This window comes from Pleurodeles waltl, chromosome 5, assembly GCF_031143425.1.
Source record: "Pleurodeles waltl isolate 20211129_DDA chromosome 5, aPleWal1.hap1.20221129, whole genome shotgun sequence".
Classification (NCBI taxonomy): Eukaryota; Metazoa; Chordata; class Amphibia; order Caudata; family Salamandridae; genus Pleurodeles; species Pleurodeles waltl.
In genome coordinates this window covers 966,051,103-966,078,717 of record NC_090444.1, presented here as the reverse complement: position 1 = coordinate 966,078,717, position 27,615 = coordinate 966,051,103, and the positions used below count along the sequence as shown (strand labels likewise).

Below are 27,615 nucleotides of genomic sequence, written 5' to 3'. Positions count from 1 at the left end.
GTCATGAGCATTCATTTAACAAACCAACTCTATCAGTTCTTCTAATTTACCTATTTTAAACAATTTCGGCTTAATCTGTTTGTTTAAGGAAATCTGCACCAGAATTATTGTGTCTTTAATGATACTCTGAGGCTCAGTGCATGTAGTTGTTGAACCAAATCCCAAAGTTCCTAGTGGCATGTGACGGGTTGAAGTGTTTTTTTCGGACAAAAGCCTGGTGAGTGTGGTGACTGTAATAAGGTATGAAGCTTTCCATTTTTAAAGAACTGAACAAAGCAGTCCTTTGCTGTCGCTTCGGGGGATAACTGAAGTGCAAGAATATAGTATTTGGGACTTGTCAGTGCATTTGAAAGATGGCTGTTATTCTTCAGTGTAGGCCCACCAGGAATAAAGTAATGTTTTTAAACGGAGAGTGAATTATATTTCTTATAGTTGAAGATTTCACTAGATTCAATTATCTTTTGGTAAAAGGTATCTCTGGCTTAAATAATGACAGGGAAGCATTCTAAGCATACACAAATTCAGGAGCGTTCTCATGATGAACTGCTGTCATACATAAGTAACATTTAAATGATCGCACTTGAACTATAACCGCTTCTTTTTCGCTAGAGCATAGCAGCGCAAGCGCTGCTTTTCTGACGTGTTATCTATCTGGGCTTTTAACCAAGCACACCCATCACTATCACTCAGTCATGGGCTGCCTTTCAAAAATCCTATGACATTGGTAAATGCTTTACGTTTGTCCCTTCTTGGGACGGTTTTGTTACCTCATTGGTCATCACCCCTGTTACATGGATAATTGCACGTTTGCCCATATGTTTGAATGAAAGCAAACTTCTTTTTCCTTTTGTTTCTCTCCTTTGCACTTACACTCATGGTGGCCGTGGCGCTTTGAATTGTCCTGCTTATGTTAACTGTTTTACTTTACATGTTCAATTTATGTGGTAAGAAAAGTCCAGTTAAGAATTTACAACACTAATAGCTCTAAGTTGAGCAAACGCGAGACCCATTGCATTGCAAATGCTTGTTTATTATTATTGCTACGTCTTATGTGATCCACTAGTGTTTTCTACATTTCTGATCAGAATTAGCCATATTGAAGTATTTAAAGTTATTTTCAGCATAAATACACTTGTGGTGTAATTGATCACTGTCTTATTTCCCTAGGCAACTGCTGAAGCAAACAATCTGGCTGCAGTAGCAGGAGGAAAGGACACGTACAGTAAAGGCATGGAACAAGTACGTGGCGCAACAGCGTGTGTGTATGCAATCAGTTTAAAGCAATTTTGGTAGTTTCCCCTTGTTGAAATGATTTCTAATGTAACTCGGCAATTTGCTCAAGTTTAAGTATATTATGAGCCACAGTTTCATCTGATGGATGGCTGTTTTAGAGATTGTCCTGTGTCTTAAGATTCCTTACTCCCACGTCTCACATTTATTTTTTACCTTTTTGTTGATTGGTGATATATAGCATATATTACTAATTAAATTAGCAGATTGGGACCCAGAAGAGTGCAAAGTCATTCTCAGTCTTATGTCCTACACACTGGTGCAGCTGTTGCCTTTAGAAGGGGATAACCTTATTTGTTTCCTTCCTTTTCATCTCACACTGTAGTTGGCAGCCACTTTGAACTCTTTGGGCCCATAGGTTTCTTCATGGTAGAGTGATAGTATCGACCAAACTTCGAAATGAACAGTATTGGTTTTAAAAACATTTACTTTCTCAGTTGAATGTAGTATTATTATGGCCTTAATAATTGCTAATTTAAGAGATTGCGCTGGACCCCTACACAATGTTGGGAGTTAAACATGACTATGAGAAGAGACACAAAGAGACATCCACTACTGAAATAAGTTACCCAATAATAAATTAGTAGGCACACCCTATATAAAATGACTTTACTTCCCAAGATTCTCTATATATTCTAAAATTACCCATGGGGGATCTCTAAATGATTTCTTGTAAATAATTTAATAAATTTTCTTTGGGCAAATTATCTCCCACAGATAGTGTTCCGCCTTGGTGTTTGATAACAGATTGGTATTGCAGGTAGCCTTTACAATTGGATCGCACAGGGAGGTCTACAGAGAAAGAGAGGCAGCAGTCACTAGCATCATTCGCACAGTAAACAGCCCCTGCAACCTCTCTGACTTTCCATTGACATTAAAGTTCCTGATGTCGAACCACAGTTCTACCTCGACGTTCATTCTCAAGGACAGCATCCAGCGTAAAGTAGACAGCAACTCCAAGGCACAAGCAACATCAGACTCCAGCTTGCCTTCAAGACATTCAGCATCAAAAAATAACTCATGTTGAACCAGTTGCTGTCATTGAGGCGTACGCCATGAAATCCCTCTGATTATTTGACATCACAATACTTAAGTATTGAGACATTTGGCATAGGTGCGTTTCAACATCAACAGTGGACTTTCCATCGCCATCTAGACATCTGCCTCAGTCTCCTTTTCAGTTACCACCCTGCTACTGTTTAAAAAAAACAGATGGTTATACCAGCTGAAGATTCTCTTTGGGAACTTCTTCGGCCTTTCACCCCTCTCCAAAGCCTGTCACGATTCCTAGGCATACTTCTATGACTTTAATCAGAATTCCCCTGCTCCAGGACCATGCCAGCAAATCTGCTACAAGATCTCCCATGTGAATTAAATCTCAGTATTCATCCTCCTATGGAACATCGTGAAGAATTAACTCTGTGCAGGCAGTAGTGAAAATGGTCACTCACCACTTTTGAATAATGTTTTGGTCAAATACAGATGCCTCCACCTCAAACATGCCATGATCAACCTACTCTCCATCAAGGTCATGACCAATGGATGACATAACCACCCTTCAAGACATTCTTGTTAGGGGAGCAAATAAACTGAACATCTTTTTGGCAATCACAGAAGCACTTGTGCTGGCAGTTTGGAGGTGCTCCAGCTTCTAGCCTCAGCCAAAACTTTACTACATTATTTTTAACAGGTTTTGCAGGGCTTGTGGAGGGAACGTTTCGTACCCCAGCAACTGCAAAGGCTGCTACTCTCAGACTCCACAAAAATATAAGGCTTCAGACCAAGATATCTACTTTAGCCAGAATCTGAAACCAGATTATGTAATTGTATCATCTATGAGGAAAAAGCTGTATCTGTACCTGAAACATTAAGTTCATTGCGTGTGTGGTATGTAGCTACACATGACCTGCATACTACTGCCATCTAGGTTAGGGCTCGATTATTTGGAACTTTTTTCTTTAAACTAGTCTCTTGAGTCACAAGGTATAGTGACCCCTCCCTTAGGAGCATCAACTAAATCTTTACACTATCTGGTTCGGACATGTACTGATCAGGCTTCATGTGCGGTGCCTAACAGTACTTCAGTGCTGATTGCTTGACAACCCTGTCTACGGAGGAACTCTCACAGACAGATCCTTGATCCTGTTTTTTCACCTTTGCTCAATGTATACCATAAACCAGGCTCCTCTCAGCACCTCACTGTCTGGGCCTCAGCTCCCTCTCAGGGGACATAGTCCCCAGAGCCCCGTTTACGAGAATGCCAGGTCAGTGATAGAAAAGACTCCCTTCTAATACTGCCCCCAGTGCCATTTCAGGTTCCCCTCGACTGACCATCATCAAGTCTTCAATCTCTGCCTCTACACCCCGAGCATGATGACACCAAGTGCCATGTCTCCCTTACCTTCCAGCGGAAGAAGACTCTTTGGTACTGACATGAGCAGAGGGTGGGCCTCTCAGTGAAAGCAGAGGCAGGAGTCAGACGACACTCCAGAGGTATTCAGGGAGTGCAATACCCATTTGGTGTTTGAGGGAGGATTAATTAGAAGATATGTGCCTTCACTTTTGCTAGCTAGATGCTCTCCAAAAGCGTCTGTTTATTCAACAGAAGACTGGAAAATTCTCCACAGAGTTGCTGCCAAAGCCACAGGAGAGCCTTTAAGAAAAATTCATTTTACTTTTGATTAGCGGATTGCTTTGGAGCCTCCTCCACTTCCAAACCAGAAGACCTAAGGAAAGGGACATTAGCCCCTCCCCTGCTCGACCTCCTCCGCTACTTTCTCCATCTCCTCCTCCTTCATATTCCTGAGAGGGAACACCACTGTGTTGTTATTGGAAGGGTAGCCCCTTCATCTGGCCTACGCCTATGATGCGCCCTATGATCCTGAGCCAATAGATGGCCCATGGGATGACTAGAATGTTGATCCTCTGGGAGCTACAGACCCAGATTTGTATCCAGCCAAGCTTTCCCTCTGTTACACTACTACATACCGCAAGGTCATACAGAGGGCATCCACATATCATGAACTTGATATGCATGTTGTCCAGGAAGACGATGACTTCCTGGTCAGAGCATTACCCAAGAACCAACACATCCTTCAGTTCGTCCTTCTGCTTAAGGGATGCTCAAGAAACCCTCTCTGACCTTTAAAGATCCAGGCAAGTCAGGAGTGTTCACGCTTAGGATATATATATATATATATATATATATATATATATATATATATATATATATATATATGTGTGTGTGTGTGTAATAGGTAGCTTCTGTAGATCACACTAGTAGAATGGGCTTGGGATGAGTCAGAGTGGGGATGGAGGATAGATTCATAGTATAGGGGTGATGAGGAGGCAAAGCTTACAAGAGCGTAATTTATTTTCTCCCTCTTATAATCCCTTTTGCATGAATGTCTGGATGACCAATTGTCTCAATGGAACAGTAGCTGGGGAGAAGAGCTTAATGGATCTCTTCAAACAAGACCATCTTTTTCATGGTGGTGGAAGCAGCCTAATTCTATTAAAAGGAGTCCCATTTTATCAGGACCTTCCAACTCAAACAATTGTGACCGATTTATTGATGGGATGGCAAGCTCATCTACAGAATTTAATTCTCCAAGGCTTGTGGTTGAACAAATGTACCATGTCAGTATCCTAAAACTTCTTACCATCTAACAATGAACAGGATTCTGATATAGACAGAGAAAAGAACCACAATATAGTGCTTCAGCAAAAAGCTACCAGGTCCAGAACGGTAGCCCTGGAAGCCCAAGCAATCTTGAAGTGGCTTCTGTCAAGGAATCTGTTAATTGAGGTGTTACTCCTGTCAGGTCTACAGAAGTCCCAAGCAGATGTTCTGAGCAGGATCCTAGCAGAAAATCATGAATGGGTCCTAAATGATGACGTGCTGTTTGTACCACAAGCCTTACTGGATTTGTTAGGATAAAGAGCATCTACAAGAACCCCATACTCATTTAAATGGAGATGCTTTGTTATGTGGGACCAACATAACAATCATGCCACAATCACAGCAGTTATTATTCCTTACCTTCTTTACTTTACTCGAGCAAGACTGCAATCGCCATCTATCAGAACGCATTTAGCAGCCATTATAATGTATTGCAAAGGTTAATTGGAAAGGTACTTTTTTTCAGTCACGATCATCAAGGATTTCCTGGTGGGGTTAAAGAAGACATATCGCTTTAACCAGCTGCCTTCTCTTTGGGAGCTAAATTTGGTTTTAGATGAACAGCTCCTCTGTTTGACCTATACATACGACTTCATTGTAGTATCTTTTGTGAAAGACTGTTTTCTTAGTGGCCATAACTACTTCCTGTAGAGTAAGTGACCTTCAAGCCCTTTTTAGCAGTTGAAACTTATATGGTTCCTACTAAGATAATAGGACTGCGTATTAAGACGAAAGAACTTCAGAACTGAGAGGACTGAGTCCTTCCAGACCATCTGAGACTGTCTGCCCAATTACTGGCTAGCTCAAAGTGCCTCACCCGAGCACCTAAGCCTACCGGGTGAGAAGTGATTATGGCCACACTGACTCCCAAGGAAGTTGTGGAAACGGATTGCACCCTTTCCTTGTATTTCTCCTGCATACTCAGGCGAAAACACAAGAGAGGTACAAGATAAGTTTTCAATACCTTTATTGAAACAGCTGTAATCTTGCATTAAGAGAATGAGCTGCAATAATTAGTCAGATGAAATAGAGCAAAATTACCAGCATTAGGAACATAGTAAAGTTAATGAACAATCCAACAATGGTAAATGACTGCTAGAGGTTTCTACCTAGCCCTAAGACTATACTGAGAGCATAGTGGGTATACTCTTCTGCCTTTTCCCGATCTAAGGGATTAGCCTTGGCCCCATACCTGAAAACTGCATCAGGAGTCAGCCTGTAGTGTGGATGGCAATCCTTTCATGAAGCCGGAAGACAAACGCCAGAGGAGCTGCATGTCGAATACAGCATTCGTCCCTGTATGATCGCGACTGGAATGCCCCTCCTTGAGCAGTGCATCATTTATATAATGAGCCCACGCTGTTTGAAGCAAACCTCTGATGCATTGCTATGTCTTGATATTGGGATCTGTCTCCTGAACGAGCAACGCAAGCAGTAGGATATAGTGTACAGTGTTCCTACCCTTGAACAGAATGTACTGATGTGTATGTCGAGAAAAGGCTATCGAAAACAAGCAACTCGTACACTATATTCCTAGAATCCTATAATGCAAGCAACGTGTGTAAAATATTACTGCTAAAAACGTGTAAAATATGCAATATAAGAGGAAACTATAAACAAGAACCAGCATGTGTCCAGGAGGGCCACCCTACAGTCTCCAATTCAAATAAAATGGTAATGAGGACACATCCTTCTTTTTTGCTAAAAGTTGTCTCAAACTTCCACTTCAATTAATTCACATCTTCGCTGCTTTTAGTAACTCTTCCATTCCGGCAAAGAGATCGCGCCACTCTTTAGATGTAAAGTGAGTTTTTAAATTTTATTTAGATCTCACAAAAGATCTCAGAAAGACATTCAACTTTTTCGTTATTACGGTCCCCTTTGAACAGGCCTTTACTAGATCTAACCAGTCCCTATCTCAATGGATATTTGTTTTCGTTTCTCCTGTGATCAGTTAGTCGTCCAGCCCTCACCTGCAACTTAAAGTACACTCCACAAGAAGAAAATCAGTATGAGAAGATCTTTCTTGGCTGTAAAGCAAAAGCTGAGGGCAGCGCAGCTCCACCTGTATGCCCCTCAACCCAGCAAAGGTGAAGGTTATCCATTAAAACAAAAAATACTGCCGTGGCCGGACAAGCAGCAGCTCACCACTGATTTGGAGGACAGTGTTAGTGAGAGATCCTCTGCACCTGAAACTCTTGCCCCCCCCCCCCCCCCCAAAACCCAGCTGGAGAACAGAAATGCTGACTTACTTCAGTATCCATTCTGTATGCTCTTGTGATATCACTGTGGTTGCCTCTGCAGAAACGCACACTTAATTGATGGGTCGGCTGAATTTCTCTTCTGTTAATGTGATGTTTGGGTAGCTCTCTGTAGGGTTAACATCCCCAAACTTATAGTTCAAAAGTTAGGATGGGTGACACAACTCAGTTTAGGAAGTGTGGGGCAAGTTGGGGTTAGAGTTGTTATTGTTATATACGTTTTGGTTCTTTCTTCCTCCCAGCAGAACACAGGCTATGCAGATAACATGATTACAGGAAAGCATTCACCATGACAACCCCCAAGTTAACTTGTCTGCTTTTCTGGAATGTGAAAAGTCTAAACAATAAGATCAAGCATGGGGCCATCTTCCAATATCTCAAGACATACACCACCAATTATCCTTTTGCAAGAAAACTACCTGTTGAACAATAAGTCCACAATACTGACCTGTAAAGGATGCACCAGAATTCATCATCCAGGTTACAGTAATAACTCCCATGACACAGCGATCCTTATTCATAAACACTTTCCCATACAGATCACCTGGACCCACACTGACAAATGGGGTAGATTCAACCCGGTGGAGGGCAACCTAGGAGCATCGATGGATTTTTATTTCAGTGTGTTCCCAACCTATACTAGTAGACAGTGCCCAGAATGCTTTGAATGCACTACTGCTGCACTTCCTGGTAGGAATAATAGTGGTGGGGGTAGACATTAACTCAATAATGGACTCTAGTATGAAGACTAGAGGCTCCTCCATCCCATGCAGATCCCACGGCTTGGCCAAGTGGACAGAAGCGATAGGTATGGTGGACAGAAGCATTGGGTATGACGGATACTTGGAGTATTGTACCCATGCTACAGAGAATTTCACACCACTCAGCAGTATACATAGGTCCACAGCTAGAATTGATTACCTATTGTTACCCCGGACAAACATAGGCTGCTTAGGTGAAGCATGTGTTGCACCATGCATATTAGCAGATCATGCCCTCAAACGGATTAGTGTCAGGTGTTTGGGGACAAGTTGGGTGGTACGTGGCAGCTGAGTGCTTGGTGGCTCTGCTACATTCATGCTGCGGACCATATGCACACTCAAATAGATTACTTCAAAAAATACACCATCTGTGGCATCTCTAGCACTTTGGGAAACTCTTAAAACAGTACTGCAAGGTGAGGCTAGCTCCTATAAATCTGGGCCTTACAGATTTAAAGACAAAGAAATTCGCCTACCAGAAACTTCTGTCTGTGGACTGGAAAGGGTCCAGATAGAGCTCCCACATACAGTATGACATAACACCATCTACAACTTCTCAGTTTATCACTTAAAGCTACCCTGGCACATATGGCTTCTCAGTAAAAACTTTATGAATTAGGTGACCGAGCCTGAACGTTGTTATACGGGCTTGCTAATAGAGGCTTGGAACTTCACTTAATCTGTAGCTCAAATGCCTCCACGGGTTGAGTGCTTACTGATCCCAATCATATAGCAAAAGTAATTTGCATCTTACTAAGATCTTTGTATGCATCCAGAACGCCTCCCACAGCGGAACAGAAAGACCCCATTATCATGGACCTCATAGTTCCCAGACTGTCTGATTTACATTGTCAAAACCTGGAGGCACGTTTAGAGTAAGCAAAAGATACTGGAAGCTATGAACACTCTATAATCTGGGAAGACCCAGGATGCTTTTAAAAAATATGCCCCACACTTCACATCCTCTCTCCTGGCACTCTGAGACATTGGAAACGGGATTGTTATTGTAGGACCTAATATTGGTGTTCCTTAAACAGGACATGCCCCACCATCTGAATGTGCCTGGCCAGCACTCATATCTTTGTTCAACTTGGGGACCAACATACTGCTTAAAACCCCGGCCAGAAGGTGACCTGGCATGGTACGCAATTAATACACTGACCAGGTGGCTTTATGCCAGGTTGTAACAAGTCACTGCCTCACCTATTACAAATAGCTCTTGCATGATATGGGAACTCTGGGACCAATAAGGCCCTAGTTTTGGTAGGTTTTGAAAAAGGTTTCTACTCTGTACACTGGCCATCGATGTTCTGGCGGTTGGATCAAATGAACTTTGGCCCACTCTTTCAGCGATATGTGCAGATAACATATGGTGATCTCCCCTGGGCATGGGTCGGGGTAAAAAAAAAAAAAAAAGCTTTATCTAAGGCAGATGTACCCTCTCTCACACCCAATCTTCAAGCCGCTGGCAGAGTAGATATATAGGGAAGCACTGCTGAGTGTATTTAAGTGGAAACATCACAAGAACATAGAAAATCATTATAGAGCAATGATATTTTAGTTTCTTTTTTTTAATACCTAGTCTTCGGTGCGTAGAATGATGCAATTGCTGCAGATATACGAGCAGGGCTCTGGCTTGTTAATTGGAACAAATTACTCTACATGGCAGGGATAAGTGACCATGGTCACTATTGGATTTCACTGGGTATGCAAGCCTCATGGAATGAGCAGAGAGCTTGGGATTTGAATATTGTGCCCTTTTCTGCCCTTAAGCAGGAGATGACATGTAGCTCAGTCACTCTTACTTACTCTAGCAGGTCCTTGTTTAAAATTATTTCCCTCCTCAGCCTGCTGTATGTATTTCAAAATACCGCATGCAACATCGTAACAAAATCTCTTCAATTGCTCTAATCTGCAATCTGAGTTACTCAGGACATGTAAACAACTCGATCATTTTAATAAAGTATCTCATCTCCAAAGAGGCACTTGGATTGGCAGACATCAGCCTTTTACTACTGTCTGTTTGCCAACCGCAATGATTAGGTCAGAGCGCAATTATATCAACTTTTCGGTGCTTCAACTGCTTTATGGCCAAACAAATGGCTGAAACCTCCTCCAGCTACTGCAACTATGTTAAAAGGCTGGCATATTGCCCTCCAATGTATCAAATGGGGGGAAGAGTTGGAGTTTCCCTTCCTGCCAAAACCCACTTGGATGCATCATGCTGTGAGATTGTGGGACAACCCTTCTACATGGAGGGGTGGGGCGCCGACCTACAGGACCTATCCTCCATATGTCTGTCTTCGGAAGAAGATAAGCTTTTATAGATAAATATACTGAAATTGAGAGCAATTGGTCTCAAGCACCAGGTTTTTCGGCTCTAAAGTCAAGGAGTCGTGATGTTGATAAAACATCTATGATTTATATAAACAAATAGGAAGGAAGTGATCTGGGCAGTCTCTATCACAGTATCTCCCTGTCCACAGAACTCAGGCCAGACGCGAACATTGCATGGAGCACTGAGCAGATTGAAAGGAGGCTGACACAAATAGAAGCTGGATCCAGCACAATTACTCTTGAGGTTGGAAGGCATGGGTAGACTTTTTTGCAGTCAGCAACAAGAAGAAATATCTGTTCTGTGTCAGCAGACACTGGTGCAGTGGCTCGAGGGAGGATGCACTTTTTGCTGGTATGGAATGGTAGCTTATGACTTTCCTTTGTTGCTTCTGATATACATGATGACCAGGAAGATCAAGAGCAGTATACTGTCATTCTTATAGTTCTGGTAAGACTAGGGCATAACTTCATTGTCCTGCATATGTCTTGCAGCCCTCCTTGCATCCCCGCAAATCACTGGGCTCTTTTCTTCACACAGGCTAAGTTTAGCTTCACCGACCACTATTGCTCAGTGCAATGTCTGGCTTCTGGTGATGGCGTGCATTAAAGAGTAGGGTGAAGTGCTCCAATAGAACAGTACTGATGCATTCCAGGGGAGCAGTTTTTGTGCATCCGGGTAGTAAAGTCAGATGTACTCTTCTGCAGGACAGACTGTAGGCATTATGGGGGGGTTATGGTAATGTACATTATTTGGTGTACAATGGACAGAGGGTAATGTCACAAAGTTTTTAGGATGCCCTGTTTCTTGCATGAGAAGCTCAAGCCCCATTTTTTTTTTACTTTGTCTTGGACTTGCATCTGTAATGTGAAAAATACTACAAGACTTTAGGTGCCAGAGTACAAATAAAATATTTAAAAGCTATTCACACCCGATGTTTTATAAGATAAAGAAGGGCAATTTCAGCTTATATCAAGAAATCTGTTCATATGACTCTTGTATTCCCCCTCCTGCTCAATCAATGAAAAAGTGAGCAATTCCGTAAATTGTCTCTAGGTGCCTTATTCCTATTAACTCTATAAGGATTTCTTTTAAGAATGCTGCAAATGATACTCGTCAAGCCTAAACGCAGTTCGTTCAAGAAGAAATGACAGACAAACTTCCCTCCACTATTGTGTGATTCTTATTGTATGTAAATATATTCACTTTGAAGTGATTGTTTAATTTCGGTTCACTGGCTCTATAGGCTCCTTTAGAATATCATGACATTGTAATCATCTAGGATTCCTGTACTGATTTGTAACTGTGCCCCACAGGCTGCCAAATCTGTATTTCAAAGGTACATATAAGATGACTGCATTTAATGGCCTGATTCTATCCTCCTATTCCATTTTCCCCTCACCTCTGCAGCTCTCATCTCCAACCAACCCAAAAGTTTGATGGATTTTTAGGTCTCGCCTACGCAGCACCTTCACTGTGCTGTGAGACGTAATGTTTACAATCAATGGACTTACAACCCTCCCTCAGCATACCATTAGTTGTTATCGATGTCACTCATTTGCAGTCTTTTGTTTTCTTAGCTCCAATAGGTCTCCCTTATTTTCTTGTGTTAGCTCCTCCCTGGATCATGGACCAAGTACATGTGTTCTCCAGTATTAGATCTTTCATAGATTCACATTCTTGAATCATTCCCTATGGTCGAAGTGGGAGTCCCACGGTACAATAAAAAGCAGTATTGAAAACCTACATAGAAGTCCATGTTAAAGGACACTCAGAAAGCCAAATCTGAGAGTTCTGAGGAAGACAGTGGCATTTCGTCGACCTCTCACAAAAGGGTCACATAAGAGAAAGATCATGTGACCAAGAGACTACAGGAATCCAGAAAGACCTCTAAAAAGACTCATGAGTCTGCCGAGGACACTTCTGAAAAGGAGAAAAAAAGCCAAAATCTCCTCTGAAGTTAGTGAATCTGACCCTGGTACTCCTTCTGCAAAGTCTGGACTTCATCCTTCAAAGTCTTCCGCTGAACTGCCAACAGCAAAGCCTAGAACCATGTTAAAAATCTTGGCGAGTTTGACACCGTCAAACACAAACTTCTACAACAATCACTACAGTGACCGGCATTGACCGTGTTCTTCCTCGTCCTTGCAATGCATTATTTTATTTTTATAAGCGTTTTGGTACTATTCCTGCACTTTCAATGTCCTTTCCTACCTTTAGCACAGACATAGCACACAGGCTTCTTATATATGTTGCTTTCACCTTATCTGCATTCAATGTTGATGCTTTAGTTACTTACACTCTCAACTGTACTACTCTGCCCCGCTCTACATTGCCCCCCAAGATTCCACACCACTCAGCTTCACAAAGTGCCACTCTACGACACTAAGCCACTCTCCTCCACACCACTCAGCTTCACCCAGTACCACTTGGTGACACTAAGCCATTCTACTCATTCCACTTCACTCTATACTTCACTTTATGCTACTCTATCACTCTGCGCCACTCCTTTCAGTGCCAATCCACTCCACTTTACACCACTCTACGTTACTTGACTCCACACATTGCTCCTATGCCATGCCACTATATTCCACTACAGGCCACTCCACACCATGCCACTTTTGCCCTACTCAACTCCACACAGTGCCACTCTACACCATTTTGCACCACTCCTCTGCTACTCCATTCCACTCTTCTCCACACAGTGCCTCTTTACTCCATGCCACTCTACATCACTTTGTTCGACTCCATGCCACTCCTGTCAACTCTATGCTACTCTATTCTACTTTACTCCACTCTGCCACTCCACTCTAGGTCATTCTAATCTATGCCATGCCACTCCGCTATGTCACTCCACACAATGCCACTCTGTGCCTCTCATCTATACGCCTCTCAACTATACCCCTCCCCACAATACGTTTCTCCACTACTCCACTCTATCCTACTCCATTTCACGCCACTCCACTTTACCCCATTCTACAAAACTCAACTCCACACAGTGCAACTCTACACCACTCTACTTTCTGCTATGCCACACCACCCCACTCTATTCCATCCCACTGTGCTCCATCCCACTCTGCCTCTCCAATCTGACACTCCATTCCACTCTACCCCACACAGTGCCAATCTATACCACTCCACTGTATGCTATGTCGTCCTGCCTCACTTCACCTCACTCCACGTCACCCCCACGCCACTCCAATCTGCACCACTCTGTGCCGCTTCGCTCTTCCCCGCTCTTCCCCGCTCTGCTCTGTGCCGCTTCGCTCTTCCCCGCTCTGCTCTTTGCCGCTTCGCTCTTCCCCGCTCTGCTCTTTGCCGCTTCGCTCTTCCCCGCTCTGCTCTGTGCCGCTTCGCTCTTCCCCGCTCTGCTCTGTGCCGCTTCGCTCTTCCCCGCTCTGCTCTGTGCCGCTTCGCTCTTCCCCGCTCTGCTCTGTGCCGCTTCGCTCTTCCCCGCTCTGCTCTGTGCCGCTTCGCTCTTCCCCGCTCTGCTCTGTGCCGCTTCGCTCTTCCCCGCTCTGCTCTGTGCCGCTTCGCTCTTCCCCGCTCTGCTCTGTGCCGCTTCGCTCTTCCCCGCTCTGCTCTGTGCCGCTTCGCTCTTCCCCGCTCTGCTCTGTGCCGCTTCGCTCTTCCCCGCTCTGCTCTGTGCCGCTTCGCTCTTCCCCGCTCTGCTCTGTGCCGCTTCGCTCTTCCCCGCTCTGCTCTGTGCCGCTTCGCTCTTCCCCGCTCTGCTCTGTGCCGCTTCGCTCTTCCCCGCTCTGCTCTGTGCCGCTTCGCTCTTCCCCGCTCTGCTCTGCTCTGTGCCGCTTCGCTCTTCCCCGCTCTGCTCTGCTCTGTGCCGCTTCGCTCTTCCCCGCTCTGCTCTGCGCAGTACCGCTCTGCTCTTCTCTGCTCTGCTCTTCCCTGCTCTGCTCTGTGCCGTGCCGCTCTGTGCCGTGCCGCTCTGCTCTTCCCCGCTCTGCTCTTCCCCGCTCTGCGCCGTGCCGCTCTGCTCTTCCACGCTCTGCTCTGTGCCGTGCCGCTCTGCTCTTCCACGCTCTGCTCTGTGCCGTGCCGCTCTGCTCTTCCACGCTCTGCTCTGTGCCGTGCCGCTCTGCTCTGTGCCGTGCCGCTCTGCTCTTCCACGCTCTGCTCTGTGCCGTGCCGCTCTGCTCTGTGCCGTGCCGCTCTGCTCTTCCACACTCTGCTCTGTGCCGTGCCGCTCTGCTCTGTGCCGTGCCGCTCTGCTCTGTGCCGCTCTGCTCTGTGCCGTGCCGCTCTGCTCTGTGCCGTGCCGCTCTGCTCTGTGCCGTGCCGCTCTGCTCTGTGCCGTGCCGCTCTGCTCTTCCCCGCTCTGCTCTGTGCCGTGCCGCTCTGCTCTGTGCCGTGCCGCTCTGCTCTTCCCCGCTCTGCTCTTCCCCGCTCTGCTCTGTGCCGTGCCGCTCTGCTCTGTGCCGTGCCGCTCTGCTCTTCCCCGCTCTGCTCTGTGCCGTGCCGCTCTGCTCTTCCCCGCTCTGCTCTGTGCCGTGACGCTCTGCTCTTCCCCGCTCTGCTCTGTGCCGTGCCGCTCTGCTCTTCCCCGCTCTGCTCTGTGCCGTGCCGCTCTGCTCTTCCCCGCTCTGCTCTGTGCCGTGCCGCTCTGCTCTTCCCCGCTCTGCTCTGTGCCGTGCCGCTCTGCTCTTCCCCGCTCTGCTCTGTGCCGTGCCGCTCTGCTCTTCCCCGCTCTGCTCTGTGCCGTGCCGCTCTGCTCTTCCCCGCTCTGCTCTGTGCCGTGCCGCTCTGCTCTTCCCCGCTCTGCTCTGTGCCGTGCCGCTCTGCTCTTCCCCGCTCTGCTCTGTGCCGTGCCGCTCTGCTCTTCCCCGCTCTGCTCTGTGCCGTGCCGCTCTGCTCTTCCCCGCTCTGCTCTTCCCCGCTCTGCTCTTCCCCGCTCTGCTCTTCCCCGCTCTGCTCTTCCCCGCTCTGCTCTTCCCCGCTCTGCTCTTCCCCGCTCTGCTCTTCCCCGCTCTGCGCCGTGCCGCTTCGCTCTTCCCCGCTCTGCGCCGTGCCGCTTCGCTCTTCCCCGCTCTGCGCCGTGCCGCTTCGCTCTTCCCCGCTCTTCCCCGTGCCGCTTCGCTCTTCCCCGCTCTGCGCCGCTCTTCCCCGCTCTTCCCTGCTCTTCCCCGCTCTGCGCCGCTCTTCCCCGCTCTTCCCCGCTCTGCGCCGCTCTTCCCCGCTCTTCCCCGCTCTGCGCCGCTCTTCCCCGCTCTGCGCCGCTCTTCCCCGCTCTGCGCCGCTCTTCCCCGCTCTGCGCCGCTCTTCCCCGCTCTGCGCCGCTCTTCCCCGCTCTTCCCCGCTCTTCCCCGCTCTTCCCCGCTCTGCGCCGCTCTTCCCCGCTCTTCCCCGCTCTGCGCCGCTCTTCCCCGCTCTTCCCCGCTGCTCTTCCCCGCTCTGCGCCGCTCTTCCCCGCTCTTCCCCGCTCTTCCCCGCTGCTCTTCCCCGCTCCGCGCCGCACTTCCCCGCTCCGCGCCGCACCGCTCTTCCCCGCTCTGCGCCGCACCGCTCTTCCCCGCTCTGCTCTGCGCCGCACCGCTCTTCCCCGCTCTGCTCTGCGCCGCACCGCTCTTCCCCGCTCTGCTCTGTGCCGCTTCGCTCTTCCCCGCTCTGCTCTGCGCAGTACCGCTCTGCTCTTCTCTGCTCTGCTCTTCCCTGCTCTGCTCTGTGCCGTGCCGCTCTGTGCCGTGCCGCTCTGCTCTTCCCCGCTCTGCTCTTCCCCGCTCTGCGCCGTGCCGCTCTGCTCTTCCACGCTCTGCTCTGTGCCGTGCCGCTCTGCTCTTCCACGCTCTGCTCTGTGCCGTGCCGCTCTGCTCTTCCACGCTCTGCTCTGTGCCGTGCCGCTCTGCTCTGTGCCGTGCCGCTCTGCTCTTCCACGCTCTGCTCTGTGCCGTGCCGCTCTGCTCTGTGCCGTGCCGCTCTGCTCTTCCACACTCTGCTCTGTGCCGTGCCGCTCTGCTCTGTGCCGTGCCGCTCTGCTCTGTGCCGCTCTGCTCTGTGCCGTGCCGCTCTGCTCTGTGCCGTGCCGCTCTGCTCTGTGCCGTGCCGCTCTGCTCTGTGCCGTGCCGCTCTGCTCTTCCCCGCTCTGCTCTGTGCCGTGCCGCTCTGCTCTGTGCCGTGCCGCTCTGCTCTTCCCCGCTCTGCTCTTCCCCGCTCTGCTCTGTGCCGTGCCGCTCTGCTCTGTGCCGTGCCGCTCTGCTCTTCCCCGCTCTGCTCTGTGCCGTGCCGCTCTGCTCTTCCCCGCTCTGCTCTGTGCCGTGACGCTCTGCTCTTCCCCGCTCTGCTCTGTGCCGTGCCGCTCTGCTCTTCCCCGCTCTGCTCTGTGCCGTGCCGCTCTGCTCTTCCCCGCTCTGCTCTGTGCCGTGCCGCTCTGCTCTTCCCCGCTCTGCTCTGTGCCGTGCCGCTCTGCTCTTCCCCGCTCTGCTCTGTGCCGTGCCGCTCTGCTCTTCCCCGCTCTGCTCTGTGCCGTGCCGCTCTGCTCTTCCCCGCTCTGCTCTGTGCCGTGCCGCTCTGCTCTTCCCCGCTCTGCTCTGTGCCGTGCCGCTCTGCTCTTCCCCGCTCTGCTCTGTGCCGTGCCGCTCTGCTCTTCCCCGCTCTGCTCTGTGCCGTGCCGCTCTGCTCTTCCCCGCTCTGCTCTTCCCCGCTCTGCTCTTCCCCGCTCTGCTCTTCCCCGCTCTGCTCTTCCCCGCTCTGCTCTTCCCCGCTCTGCTCTTCCCCGCTCTGCTCTTCCCCGCTCTGCTCTTCCCCGCTCTGCGCCGTGCCGCTTCGCTCTTCCCCGCTCTGCGCCGTGCCGCTTCGCTCTTCCCCGCTCTGCGCCGTGCCGCTTCGCTCTTCCCCGCTCTTCCCCGTGCCGCTTCGCTCTTCCCCGCTCTGCGCCGCTCTTCCCCGCTCTTCCCTGCTCTTCCCCGCTCTGCGCCGCTCTTCCCCGCTCTTCCCCGCTCTGCGCCGCTCTTCCCCGCTCTTCCCCGCTCTGCGCCGCTCTTCCCCGCTCTGCGCCGCTCTTCCCCGCTCTGCGCCGCTCTTCCCCGCTCTGCGCCGCTCTTCCCCGCTCTTCCCCGCTCTTCCCCGCTCTTCCCCGCTCTGCGCCGCTCTGCGCCGCTCTTCCCCGCTCTTCCCCGCTCTGCGCCGCTCTTCCCCGCTCTTCCCCGCTGCTCTTCCCCGCTCTGCGCCGCTCTTCCCCGCTCTTCCCCGCTCTTCCCCGCTCTTCCCCGCTGCTCTTCCCCGCTCCGCGCCGCACTTCCCCGCTCCGCGCCGCACCGCTCTTCCCCGCTCTGCGCCGCACCGCTCTTCCCCGCTCTGCTCTGCGCCGCACCGCTCTTCCCCGCTCTGCTCTGCGCCGCACCGCTCTTCCCCGCTCTGCTCTGCGCCGTGCCGCTCTGCTCTTCCCCGCTCTGCTCTGCGCCGCGCCGCTCTGCTCTTCCCCGCTCTGCTCTGCGCCGCGCCGCTCTTCCCTGCTCTGCTCTTCCCCGCTCTGCTCTTCCCCGCTCTGCCCTTCCCCGCTCTGCCCTTCCCCGCTCTGCCCTTCCCCGCTCTGCCCTTCCCCGCTCTGCCCTTCCCCGCTCTGCCCTTCCCCGCTCTGCTCTGTGCCGTGCCGCTCTGCTCTTCCCCGCTCTGTGCCGTGCCGCTCTGCCCTTCCCCGCTCTGCTCTGTGCCGTGCCGCTCTGCCCTTCCCCGCTCTGCTCTGTGCCGTGCCGCTCTGCTCTTCCCCGCTCTGCTCTGTGCCGTGCCGCTCTGCTCTTCCCCGCTCTGCTCTGTGCCGTGCCGCTCTGCTCTTCCCCGCTCTGCTCTTCCCCGCTCTGCTCTTCCCCGCTCTGCTCTTCCCCGCTCTGCTCTTCCCCGCTCTGCTCTTCCCCGCTCTGCTCTTCCCCGCTCTGCTCTTCCCCGCTCTGCTCTTCCCCGCTCTGCTCTGCGCCGTGGCGCTCTGCTCTTCCCCGCTCTGCTCTGCGCCGTGGCGCTCTGCTCTTCCCCGCTCTGCTCTGCGCCGTGGCGCTCTGCTCTGCGCCGTGGCGCTCTGCTCTTCCCCGCTCTGCTCTGCGCCGTGGCGCTCTGCTCTTCCCCGCTCTGCTCTGCGCCGTGGCGCTCTGCTCTTCCCCGCTCTGTGCCGCGCCGCTCTGCTCTGCTCTTCGCCGCGCCGCTCTGCTCTGCTCTTCGCCGCTCTGCTCTGCTCTTCGCCGCGCCGCTCTGCTCTGCTCTTCGCCGCGCCGCTCTGCTCTGCTCTTCGCCGCGCCGCTCTGCTCTGCTCTTCGCCGCGCCGCTCTGCTCTGCTCTTCGCCGCGCCGCTCTGCTCTGCTCTTCGCCGCGCCGCTCTGCTCTGCTCTTCGCCGCTCTGCTCTTCGCCGCGCCGCTCTGCTCTGCTCTTCGCCGCGCCGCTCTGCTCTTCGCCGCGCCGCTCTGCTCTTTGCCGCGCCGCTCTTTGCCGCGCCGCTCTTTGCCGCGCCGCTCTTTGCCGCGCCGCTCTTCCCCGCTCTGCTCTGTGCCGCGCCGCTCTTCCCCGCTCTTCCCCGCTCTGCTCTGTGCCGCGCCGCTCTTCCCCGCTCTTCCCCGCTCTGCTCTGTGCCGCGCCGCTCTTCCCCCGCTCTGCTCTGTGCCGCTCTGCTCTGTGCCGCGCCGCTCTTCCCCCGCTCTGCTCTGTGCCGCGCCGCTCTTCCCCCGCTCTGCTCTGTGCCGCGCCGCTCTTCCCCCGCTCTGCTCTGTGCCGCGCCGCTCTTCCCCCGCTCTGCTCTGTGCCGCGCCGCTCTTCCCCCGCTCTGCTCTGTGCCGCGCCGCTCTTCCCCCGCTCTGCTCTGTGCCGCGCCGCTCTGCTCTTCCCCGCTCTGCTCTGCGCCGTGGCGCTCTGCTCTTCCCCGCTCTGCTCTGCGCCGTGGCGCTCTGCTCTTCCCCGCTCTGCTCTGCGCCGTGGCGCTCTGCTCTTCCCCGCTCTGCTCTGCGCCGTGGCGCTCTGCTCTTCCCCGCTCTGTGCCGCGCCGCTCTGTGCCGCGCCGCTCTGCTCTGCTCTTCGCCGCTCCGCTCTGCTCTTCGCCGCGCCGCTCTGCTCTTCGCCGCGCCGCTCTGCTCTTCGCCGCGCCGCTCTGCTCTTCGCCGCGCCGCTCTGCTCTTCGCCGCGCCGCTCTGCTCTTCGCCGCGCCGCTCTTTGCCGCGCCGCTCTTCCCCGCTCTGCTCTGTGCCGCGCCGCTCTTCCCCCGCTCTGCTCTGTGCCGCTCTGCTCTGTGCCGCGCCGCTCTTCCCCCGCTCTGCTCTGTGCCGCGCCGCTCTTCCCCCGCGCCGCTCTTCCCCCGCTCTGCTCTGTGCCGCGCCGCTCTTCCCCCGCTCTGCTCTGTGCCGCGCCGCTCTTCCCCCGCTCTGCTCTGTGCCGCGCCGCTCTTCCCCCGCTCTGCTCTGTGCCGCGCCGCTCTTCCCCCGCTCTGCTCTGTGCCGCGCCGCTCTTCCCCCGCTCTGCTCTGTGCCGCGCCGCTCTTCCCCCGCTCTGCTCTGTGCCGCGCCGCTCTTCCCCCGCTCTGTGCCGCGCCGCTCTTCCCCCGCTCTGTGCCGCGCCGCTCTTCCCCCGCTCTGCTCTGTGCCGCGCCGCTCTTCCCCCGCTCTGCTCTGTGCCGCGCCGCTCTTCCCCCGCTCTGCTCTGTGCCGCTCTTCCCCCGCTCTGTGCCGCGCCGCTCTTCCCCCACTCTGTGCCGCGCCGCTCTTCCCCCGCTCTGTGCCGCGCCGCTCTTCCCCCGCTCTGTGCCGCGCCGCTCTTCCCCCGCTCTGTCCTGCGCCGCTCTTCCCCCGCTCTGTCCTGCGCCGCTCTTCCCCCGCTCTGTGCCGCGCCGCTCTTCCCCCGCTCTGTCCTGCGCCGCTCTTCCCCCGCTCTGTCCTGCGCCGCTCTTCCCCCGCTCTGTGCCGCGCCGCTCTTCCCCCGCTCTGTGCCGCGCCGCTCTTCCCCCGCTCTGTGCCGCGCCGCTCTTCCCCCGCTCTGTGCCGCGCCGCTCTTCCCCCGCTCTGTGCCGCGCCGCTCTTCCCCCGCTCTGTGCCGCGCCGCTCTTCCCCCGCTCTGTGCCGCGCCGCTCTTCCCCCGCTCTGTGCCGCGCCGCTCTTCCCCCGCTCTGTGCCGCGCCGCTCTTCCCCCGCTCTGTGCCGCGCCGCTCTTCCCCCGCTCTGTGCCGCGCCGCTCTTCCCCCGCTCTGTGCCGCGCCGCTCTTCCCCCGCTCTGTGCCGCGCCGCTCTTCCCCCGCTCTGTGCCGCGCCGCTCTTCCCCCGCTCTGTGCCGCGCCGCTCTTCCCCCGCTCTGTGCCGCGCCGCTCTTCCCCCGCTCTGTGCCGCGCCGCTCTTCCCCCGCTCTGTGCCGCGCCGCTCTTCCCCCGCTCTGTGCCGCGCCGCTCTTCCCCCGCTCTGTGCCGCGCCGCTCTTCCCCCGCTCTGTGCCGCGCCGCTCTTCCCCCGCTCTGCTCTGCGCCGCGCCGCTCTTCCCCCGCTCTGCTCTGCGCCGCGCCGCTCTTCCCCCGCTCTGCTCTGCGCCGCGCCGCTCTTCCCCCGCTCTGCTCTGCGCCGCGCCGCTCTTCCCCCGCTCTGCTCTGCGCCGCGCCGCTCTTCCCCCGCTCTGCTCTGTGCCGCGCCGCTCTTCCCCCGCTCTGCTCTGTGCCGCGCCGCTCTTCCCCCGCTCTGCTCTGTGCCGCGCCGCTCTTCCCCCGCTCTGCTCTGTGCCGCGCCGCTCTTCCCCCGCTCTGCTCTGTGCCGCGCCGCTCTTCCCCCGCTCTGCACCTCTCCTCTGTGCCGCCCTGCACCTCTCCTCTGTGCCGCCCTGCACCTCTCCTCTGTGCCGCCCTGCACCTCTCCTCTGTGCCGCCCTGCACCTCTCCTCTGTGCCGCCCTGCACCTCTCCTCTGTGCCGCCCTGCACCTCTCCTCTGTGCCGCCCTGCACCTCTCCTCTGTGCCGCCCTGCACCTCTCCTCTGTGCCGCCCTGCACCTCTCCTCTCTACACCATGTCACTAACTTTCAGCTAAGCTGAACAACAGCCATGCCTCTGTACAACATGGCAAAACTACTTTAGTAGAGCCAATAGTTCTCACATAGGCAAGACCTATTGACCTTGCCAGTGCTTGTTAACCCCTTAGCTGCTGGGCCTTTAACTCCCTCCTCCCCCTAGTGCTGAGCCCTTTTTTTGCTATTTGGGGTCGTTCGGGCTTTGGCCTTAATAACTTTTTGTCCACATAAGCTATCCACACCAAATTTACGTCCCTTTTTTCCAACATCATAAGGGTTCTAAAGGTACCCAGAGTTTGTGGGTTCCCCAGGAGGAGACCAAGAAATTACCTAAAATACAGCTCAAATTTAAATTTTTCCAGAAAAAAGGGGGAAAAAAGGGCTGCAGAAGAAAGCATGTGTTTTTTTTCCCTGAAAATTGTATCAACAAAGGGTTTTTGGTGCTAAAATTACCATCTTCCCAGCTTTCAGGAACAAGGAGACTTGAATCAGAAAACCACATTTTTCAAAACAGTTTTGGCATTTTACTAGGACATACCCCATTTTTAGTATTTTTGTGCTTTTAGCCTCCTTCCAGTTAGTGACAGAAATAGGTGTGAAACAATGCTGGATCCCGGATCCCGGACAGCTAAACGTTTCTGAAAAGTAGACAAACGTCTTGTAAGGAAGTGCCTCCTTGGCATGGTTACCCCCTAACTTTTTGCCTTTGCTGATGCTAAGTTATGATTTGAAAGCGTGCTGGGACCCTGCTAACCAGGCCCCAGCACCAGTGTTCTTTCCCTAAACTGTACCCTTGTCTCCACAATTGGCACAACTCTGGCACTTAGGTGAGTCCCTTGTAACTGGTACCCCTGGTACCAAGGGCCCTGATGCCAGGGAAGGTCTCTAAGGCATGCAGCATGTCTCATGCCACCCAGGGGACCCCTCACTCAGCACATGCACACTGCCTCCCAGCTTGTGTGCCATGCCAACCTCACACTGCCTGTGACATAGGTAAGTCACCCCTCTAGCAGGCCTTACAGCCCTAAGGCCGGGTGCACTATACCACAGGTGAGGGCATATGTGCATGAGCACTATGCCCCTACAGTGTCTAAGTAACACCTTAGACATTGTAAGTGCAGGGTAGCCATAAGAGTATATCGTCTGGGAGTTTGTCAAACACGAACTCCACAGTTCTATAATGGCTACACTGAAAACTGGGAAGTTTGGTATCAAACTTCTCAGCACAATAAATGCACACTGATGCCAGTGTGCAATTTATTGTAACATACACCCAGAGGGCATCTTAGAGATGTCCCCTGAATACCTACCCGACTTCTAGTGTAGGCTCACCAGTTTCTGCCAGCCTGCCACACACCAGACGTGTTGCTGGCCACATGGGGAGAGTGCCTTTGTCACTCTGTGGCCAGAAACAAAGCCTGTACTGGGTGGAGGTGCTTCTCCCCTCCCCCTGCAGGAACTGTAACACCTGGCAGTGAGCTTCAAAGGCTCACCCCTTTTGTTACAGCCCCCCCGGGCATCCCAGCAAGTGGAGATAGCCGCCCCTCCAGCCGCTGCCCCCACTTTTGGCGGCAGGGCTGGAGGAGATAATGAGAAAAACAAGGAGGAGTCACCCACCAGTCAGGACAGACCCTAAGGTGTCCTGAGCTGAGGTGACCCCTGCCTTGAGAAATCCTCCATCTGGAGTTTGGAGGATTCCCCCAATAGGATTAGGGATGTGCCCCCCCTCCCCACAGGGAGGAGGCACAAAGATGGTGTAGCCACCCTCAAGAACAGTATCCATTGGCTACTGCCCTCCCAGACCTAAACACACCCCTAAATTCAGTATTATGAACTCCCCAAATCCCAGGAAAGCAGATTCCTGCAACCTGAAGAAAGGACTGCTGACCTACAAGCCTGCAGAGAAGGAGGAAGACAACTGCTTTTGTCCCAGCCCTACCGGCCTGTCTCCAACTTTGAAAACCTGCTCCAGCGACGCATCCGACAGGGACCAGCGACCTCTGAAGCCTCAGAGGACTGCCCTGGACTACAGGACCAAGAAACTCCTGTGAACAGCGGCCCTGTTCAAAACCAGCTACTTCTTTGTAACAAAGAAGCAACTTCCAAAGCCTTCACATTTCCCGAAGGAAGTGTGAGACTCTACCCTCTGAACCCGACGCCTCCGGCTCGACCTGCAGAAAATCAACACCTCAGGGAGGACTCCCCGGCAACTGTGAGCCCGTGAGTAACCAGACACAACCCCCCCTGAGCTCCCACAGCGACGCCTGCAGAGAGAATCCAGATGCTCCCCCTGACAGCGACTACCTGTAACAAGGGACCACACGCCTGGAACCAACACTGCACCTGCAGCCCCCAGGACCTGAAGGAACCGAACTTCAATGCAGGAGTGACCCCCAGGCGACCCTCTGCCTAGCCCAGGTGGTGGCTGTCCCAAGAAGCCCCCCCTGTGCCTGCCTGCACCGCTAGAAGGACCCCCGGGTCCCTCCATTGAAACCTATAGAAAAACCCGACATCTGCTTTGCACCCGGCCGCCCCTATGCCGCTGAGGGTGTGTTTTGTGTGCCTACTTGTGTCCCTGGCAGACTGGAACCGGAGCACCCCTGTTCTCCATAGGCGCCTATGTTATTTTGGGCACCTCTTTGACCTCTGCACCTGACCGGCCCAAAGCTGCTGGTGTGGTAACTTTGGGGTTGCCTTGAACCCCCAACGGTGGGCTGCCTATGCCCCAGAACTGAGACTTGTAAGTGTTTTACTTACCACCTAATCTAACCTTTACTTACCTCCCCCCAGGAACTGTTGATTTTTGCACTGTGTCCACTTTGAAAATAGCTTATTGCCATTTTTACAAAGACTGTACATGATATTGTTTTCATTCAAAGTTCCTAAAGTATCTAAGTGAAGTACCTTACATTTAAAGTGTTTGGTGTAAATCTTGAACCTGTGGTTCTTAAAATAAACTAAGAAAATATATTTTTCAATATAAAAACCTATTGGCCTGGAGTAAGTCTTTGAGTGTTCTCCTCATTTATTTCCTGTGTGTGTACAGCAAATGTTTAACACTACCCTCTGATAAGCCTACTGCTCGCCCACACTACCACAAAATAGAGCATTGGAATTATCTACTTTTGCCACTATCTTACCTCTAAGGGGAACCCTTGGACTCTGTGCACACTATTTCTTACTTTGAAATAGTATATACAGAGCCAACTTCCTACACTTCTGAATTCAGCAAGGCGTCATTTGTGTAGATCCTTCAATGTTTTCCTACAGAAAGTAACAGATAAAAAAAAATATATTGAAATTGAGGTTTTAAAAAAGAGCCATGTCTGTCCACATTTTCTTCTATAACTTTTTCCAGCTATGGCAGATTTTTGAAAGCAATGTATTGTTACGTCTGCTGGACTCTCCTGGTTGCGGGGATATATAGGGATTGTAGGTTCATCAAAAACCCTAGGTACCCAGAGCAAAAAATGAGCTGCACCTTGCAATGGGTTTTCATAGTATACGGGGTTGGTGAAATCTAGAGTCAAAAATAGGTATCAAGGAAACCTTTCTATTTCCAAAATTGGGCAGAACATAAGGTGTTGAGAAGCAGTGGTTATTTGCACATCTCTGAATTCCGGGGTCCCCATACTACCATGTGAAGTACAGGGCATTTCTCAAATAGACTTCTTTTTTACACACTGTCTTACATTTGGAAGGAAAAAATTTAGAGAAATACGAAAGGCAATAACACTTGTTCTTCTAGTCTGTGTTCCCCCAAGTCTCCTGATAAAAATGGTACCTCAATTGTGTGGGTAGGCCTACTGCCCGCGACAGGAAATGCAACATGGACTCATCGCATTTTTTCATTGAAATCTGACGTGTTTTTTGGAAAGTGCCTAGCTGTGGATTTCGGCACCTAGGGAAACCTACCAAACCTGTGCACTTTTGGAAACTAGACACCTAGGGGAATCCAGGATGAGGTGACTTGTGGGGCTCCCACCAGGTTCTGTTACCTAGAATCCTTTGCAAACCTCAAAATTTGGCAAACAAAACCTTTTCCCTCAGATTTAGGTGCTGCAAGTCTGGAATCTGAGAAGAGCCACAAACTTCCTTCCACCCAGCATTCCCCGAAGCCTCCCGATTACAAAAAAAAAAAAAATGGTACCTCACTTGTGTGGGTAGGTCTAGTGCCTGCCACAGGAAATGCCCCAAAACACAACATTGGCACATCACATTTTCCAAAAGAAAACTGACCTGTTTTTTGCTAAGTGCCTAGTGGTGGATTTTTGCCTCTAGCTCAGCTGGCACCTAGGGAAACCTAGCAAACAATACATATTTGAAAACTAGTCATTCAGAATAGGGTGACTTGTTGAGGTTCTCCCCAGGTTCGGCTACCTAGAATCTTTTGCAAACCTCAAAATCGGTCTCATCTCCCCCAGTTTACTCGGTGGGTATTCTTTTTGTATCCCACTATTACGGCAGGCTTTACAATGTCCACATGGAAAAAATCCCTGCAAATTGTGTTCTTTTATGTGGGAAACCGAAGTAATATCATTAGATCTTAGAATATCATGAAAATTACGTCCCCTTCTATAGGTAATCTGAGGCCTATTGATAATATTACCAATCGAGGAATCGCATTGTAAGATCTTCCAATTATTTTTAATGATTTTCTTAATTTGTGCTGTATCCTCATTGTAAGTTAGAATCAATCTAATGTCATCGTTACTTTCTTTATCTTAGTAGTATTGTCAAAAAGAGTATGTGTTCTTTCTATTCTCTTGGTTTTTTTTTTTTCTGTTGCCTTCCTAATCACCCAATCCGGGTATCCTCTCTCCCTAAATCTTTTGATCATCTCTTTCTGTTCTCTATCAAAAGCCTCATCCGTTCTACTAATTCTTTTGGCCCTCAAAAGTTCGCCATACGGGATACTCCACTTAAGGTTCTCAGGGTGCCCACTGTTAGCATGCATAGACTATTCCCAGCTGTAGTTATGCGACTGAGTTCTGTTTTAATCATATTGTCTTGAATCGTGATTTTTATGTCTAAAAAATCAATGGAAGAGCAACTTATGCTATAGATTAGTCTAATATTCAGATCATTAACATTAAGTTTAGTAATAAACCGTATAGCTTCTTCCTCTGTTCCCTTCCATATTATGAACAAGTCATCAATATATGTAAGCCACAAAGTGGCTTGTTGTGTTTCCGGGTATTTCTCCTCATTTTTAAAAATTTCTTCCTCCCACCAACCCAGAAATAAACAAGCAAAACTAGGAGCAAAGCAAGTTCCCATGGCAGACCCGAGAATCTGTTTGTAGAGCACACCATTAAAAAGAAAGATGTTGTTCGTGAGGCAATACCTTATCTCTACAATCATATCAGTGTGTGCCAGATATAACAATGATCTGGTGTGCAAAAAATGTCTACATGCAAGTATACCTTTCTCATGATCTATAATGGTGTAAAGGGAGTTAACATCTAATGTTATCAATAAGAAATCATCTTCCCAAACAATACCTTCTAATTTGCCCAGAAAGTCTTTGGTGTCAAGAACATAAGATGGTAAATTCATAACAAAATCTCAAGAAAAAGTCAACATATTTGGAAACATTTTCCAATGGACTACCACAGGAGGAAACTATTGGTCTTCCCGGAGGATTGTCCCTATTTTTGTGAATCTTAGGGAGAATATACAGTCCAGGTAACTTGGGAAAATCTTTTTTCAAAAAACAGAATTCTTCTCCATCTTTCCACTCCGCCAAAAGTTGCCAAATTCCTGTGATACTACTCATATCTATATATCCTTGGATACAGGCGTATAAAACTGAGTGTCAGCCAACCTCATCAATATATCTCTGTCTTTCCATAAGTACTATGTTACCTCCTTTATCTGATGGACAGATAATAATATTGTTGTCTTCTGCTAATGATATAATAGTAGCTCTTTGCTCATATGAAAGGTTCTGATTATTTCTAGGTTTAAACCATGTTCGATGTCGAAATTGTGTCAAATCATGAACAACCATATCATAAAAGGTGTCAATATTGTCATAATTCATATTTGGAAAAAAGGTGGATTTTGGTTTAAAACCTGATGTGACTGTGAGGTCATAAGTAATGCCCATAGTATCCAGGGTCTGATATAGTTTGTCCACTTCCACTGGCATAGATTGTTGGCTCTCTAGTTCATGAAGGGTTATTAAAGTATCAACGTCACTAATAGATAACACTTGTTCACCATCATGTATGTTAAGGTCATCACAACAATTGTTGTTTAAGTTTTTCAACTTGAACCACTTTTTTAGTTTCAATTTTCTAATAACCTTAAACAAATCA

General features: G+C 50.8%; 1 protein-coding gene across 2 annotated transcripts in view; it reads left to right on the top strand.

Moving 5' to 3' along the window:
- ATL2 (atlastin GTPase 2) overlaps nt 1-27,615 on the top strand; it is a 541,948-nt gene that overhangs the window by 475,550 nt on the left and 38,783 nt on the right. For both annotated transcript variants that reach the window (XM_069235095.1, XM_069235094.1), the window contains exon 11: nt 1,168-1,239. In XM_069235095.1, the coding sequence (XP_069091196.1) occupies nt 1,168-1,239 (72 nt within the window). The remainder of the gene's footprint in view (nt 1-1,167; nt 1,240-27,615) is intronic.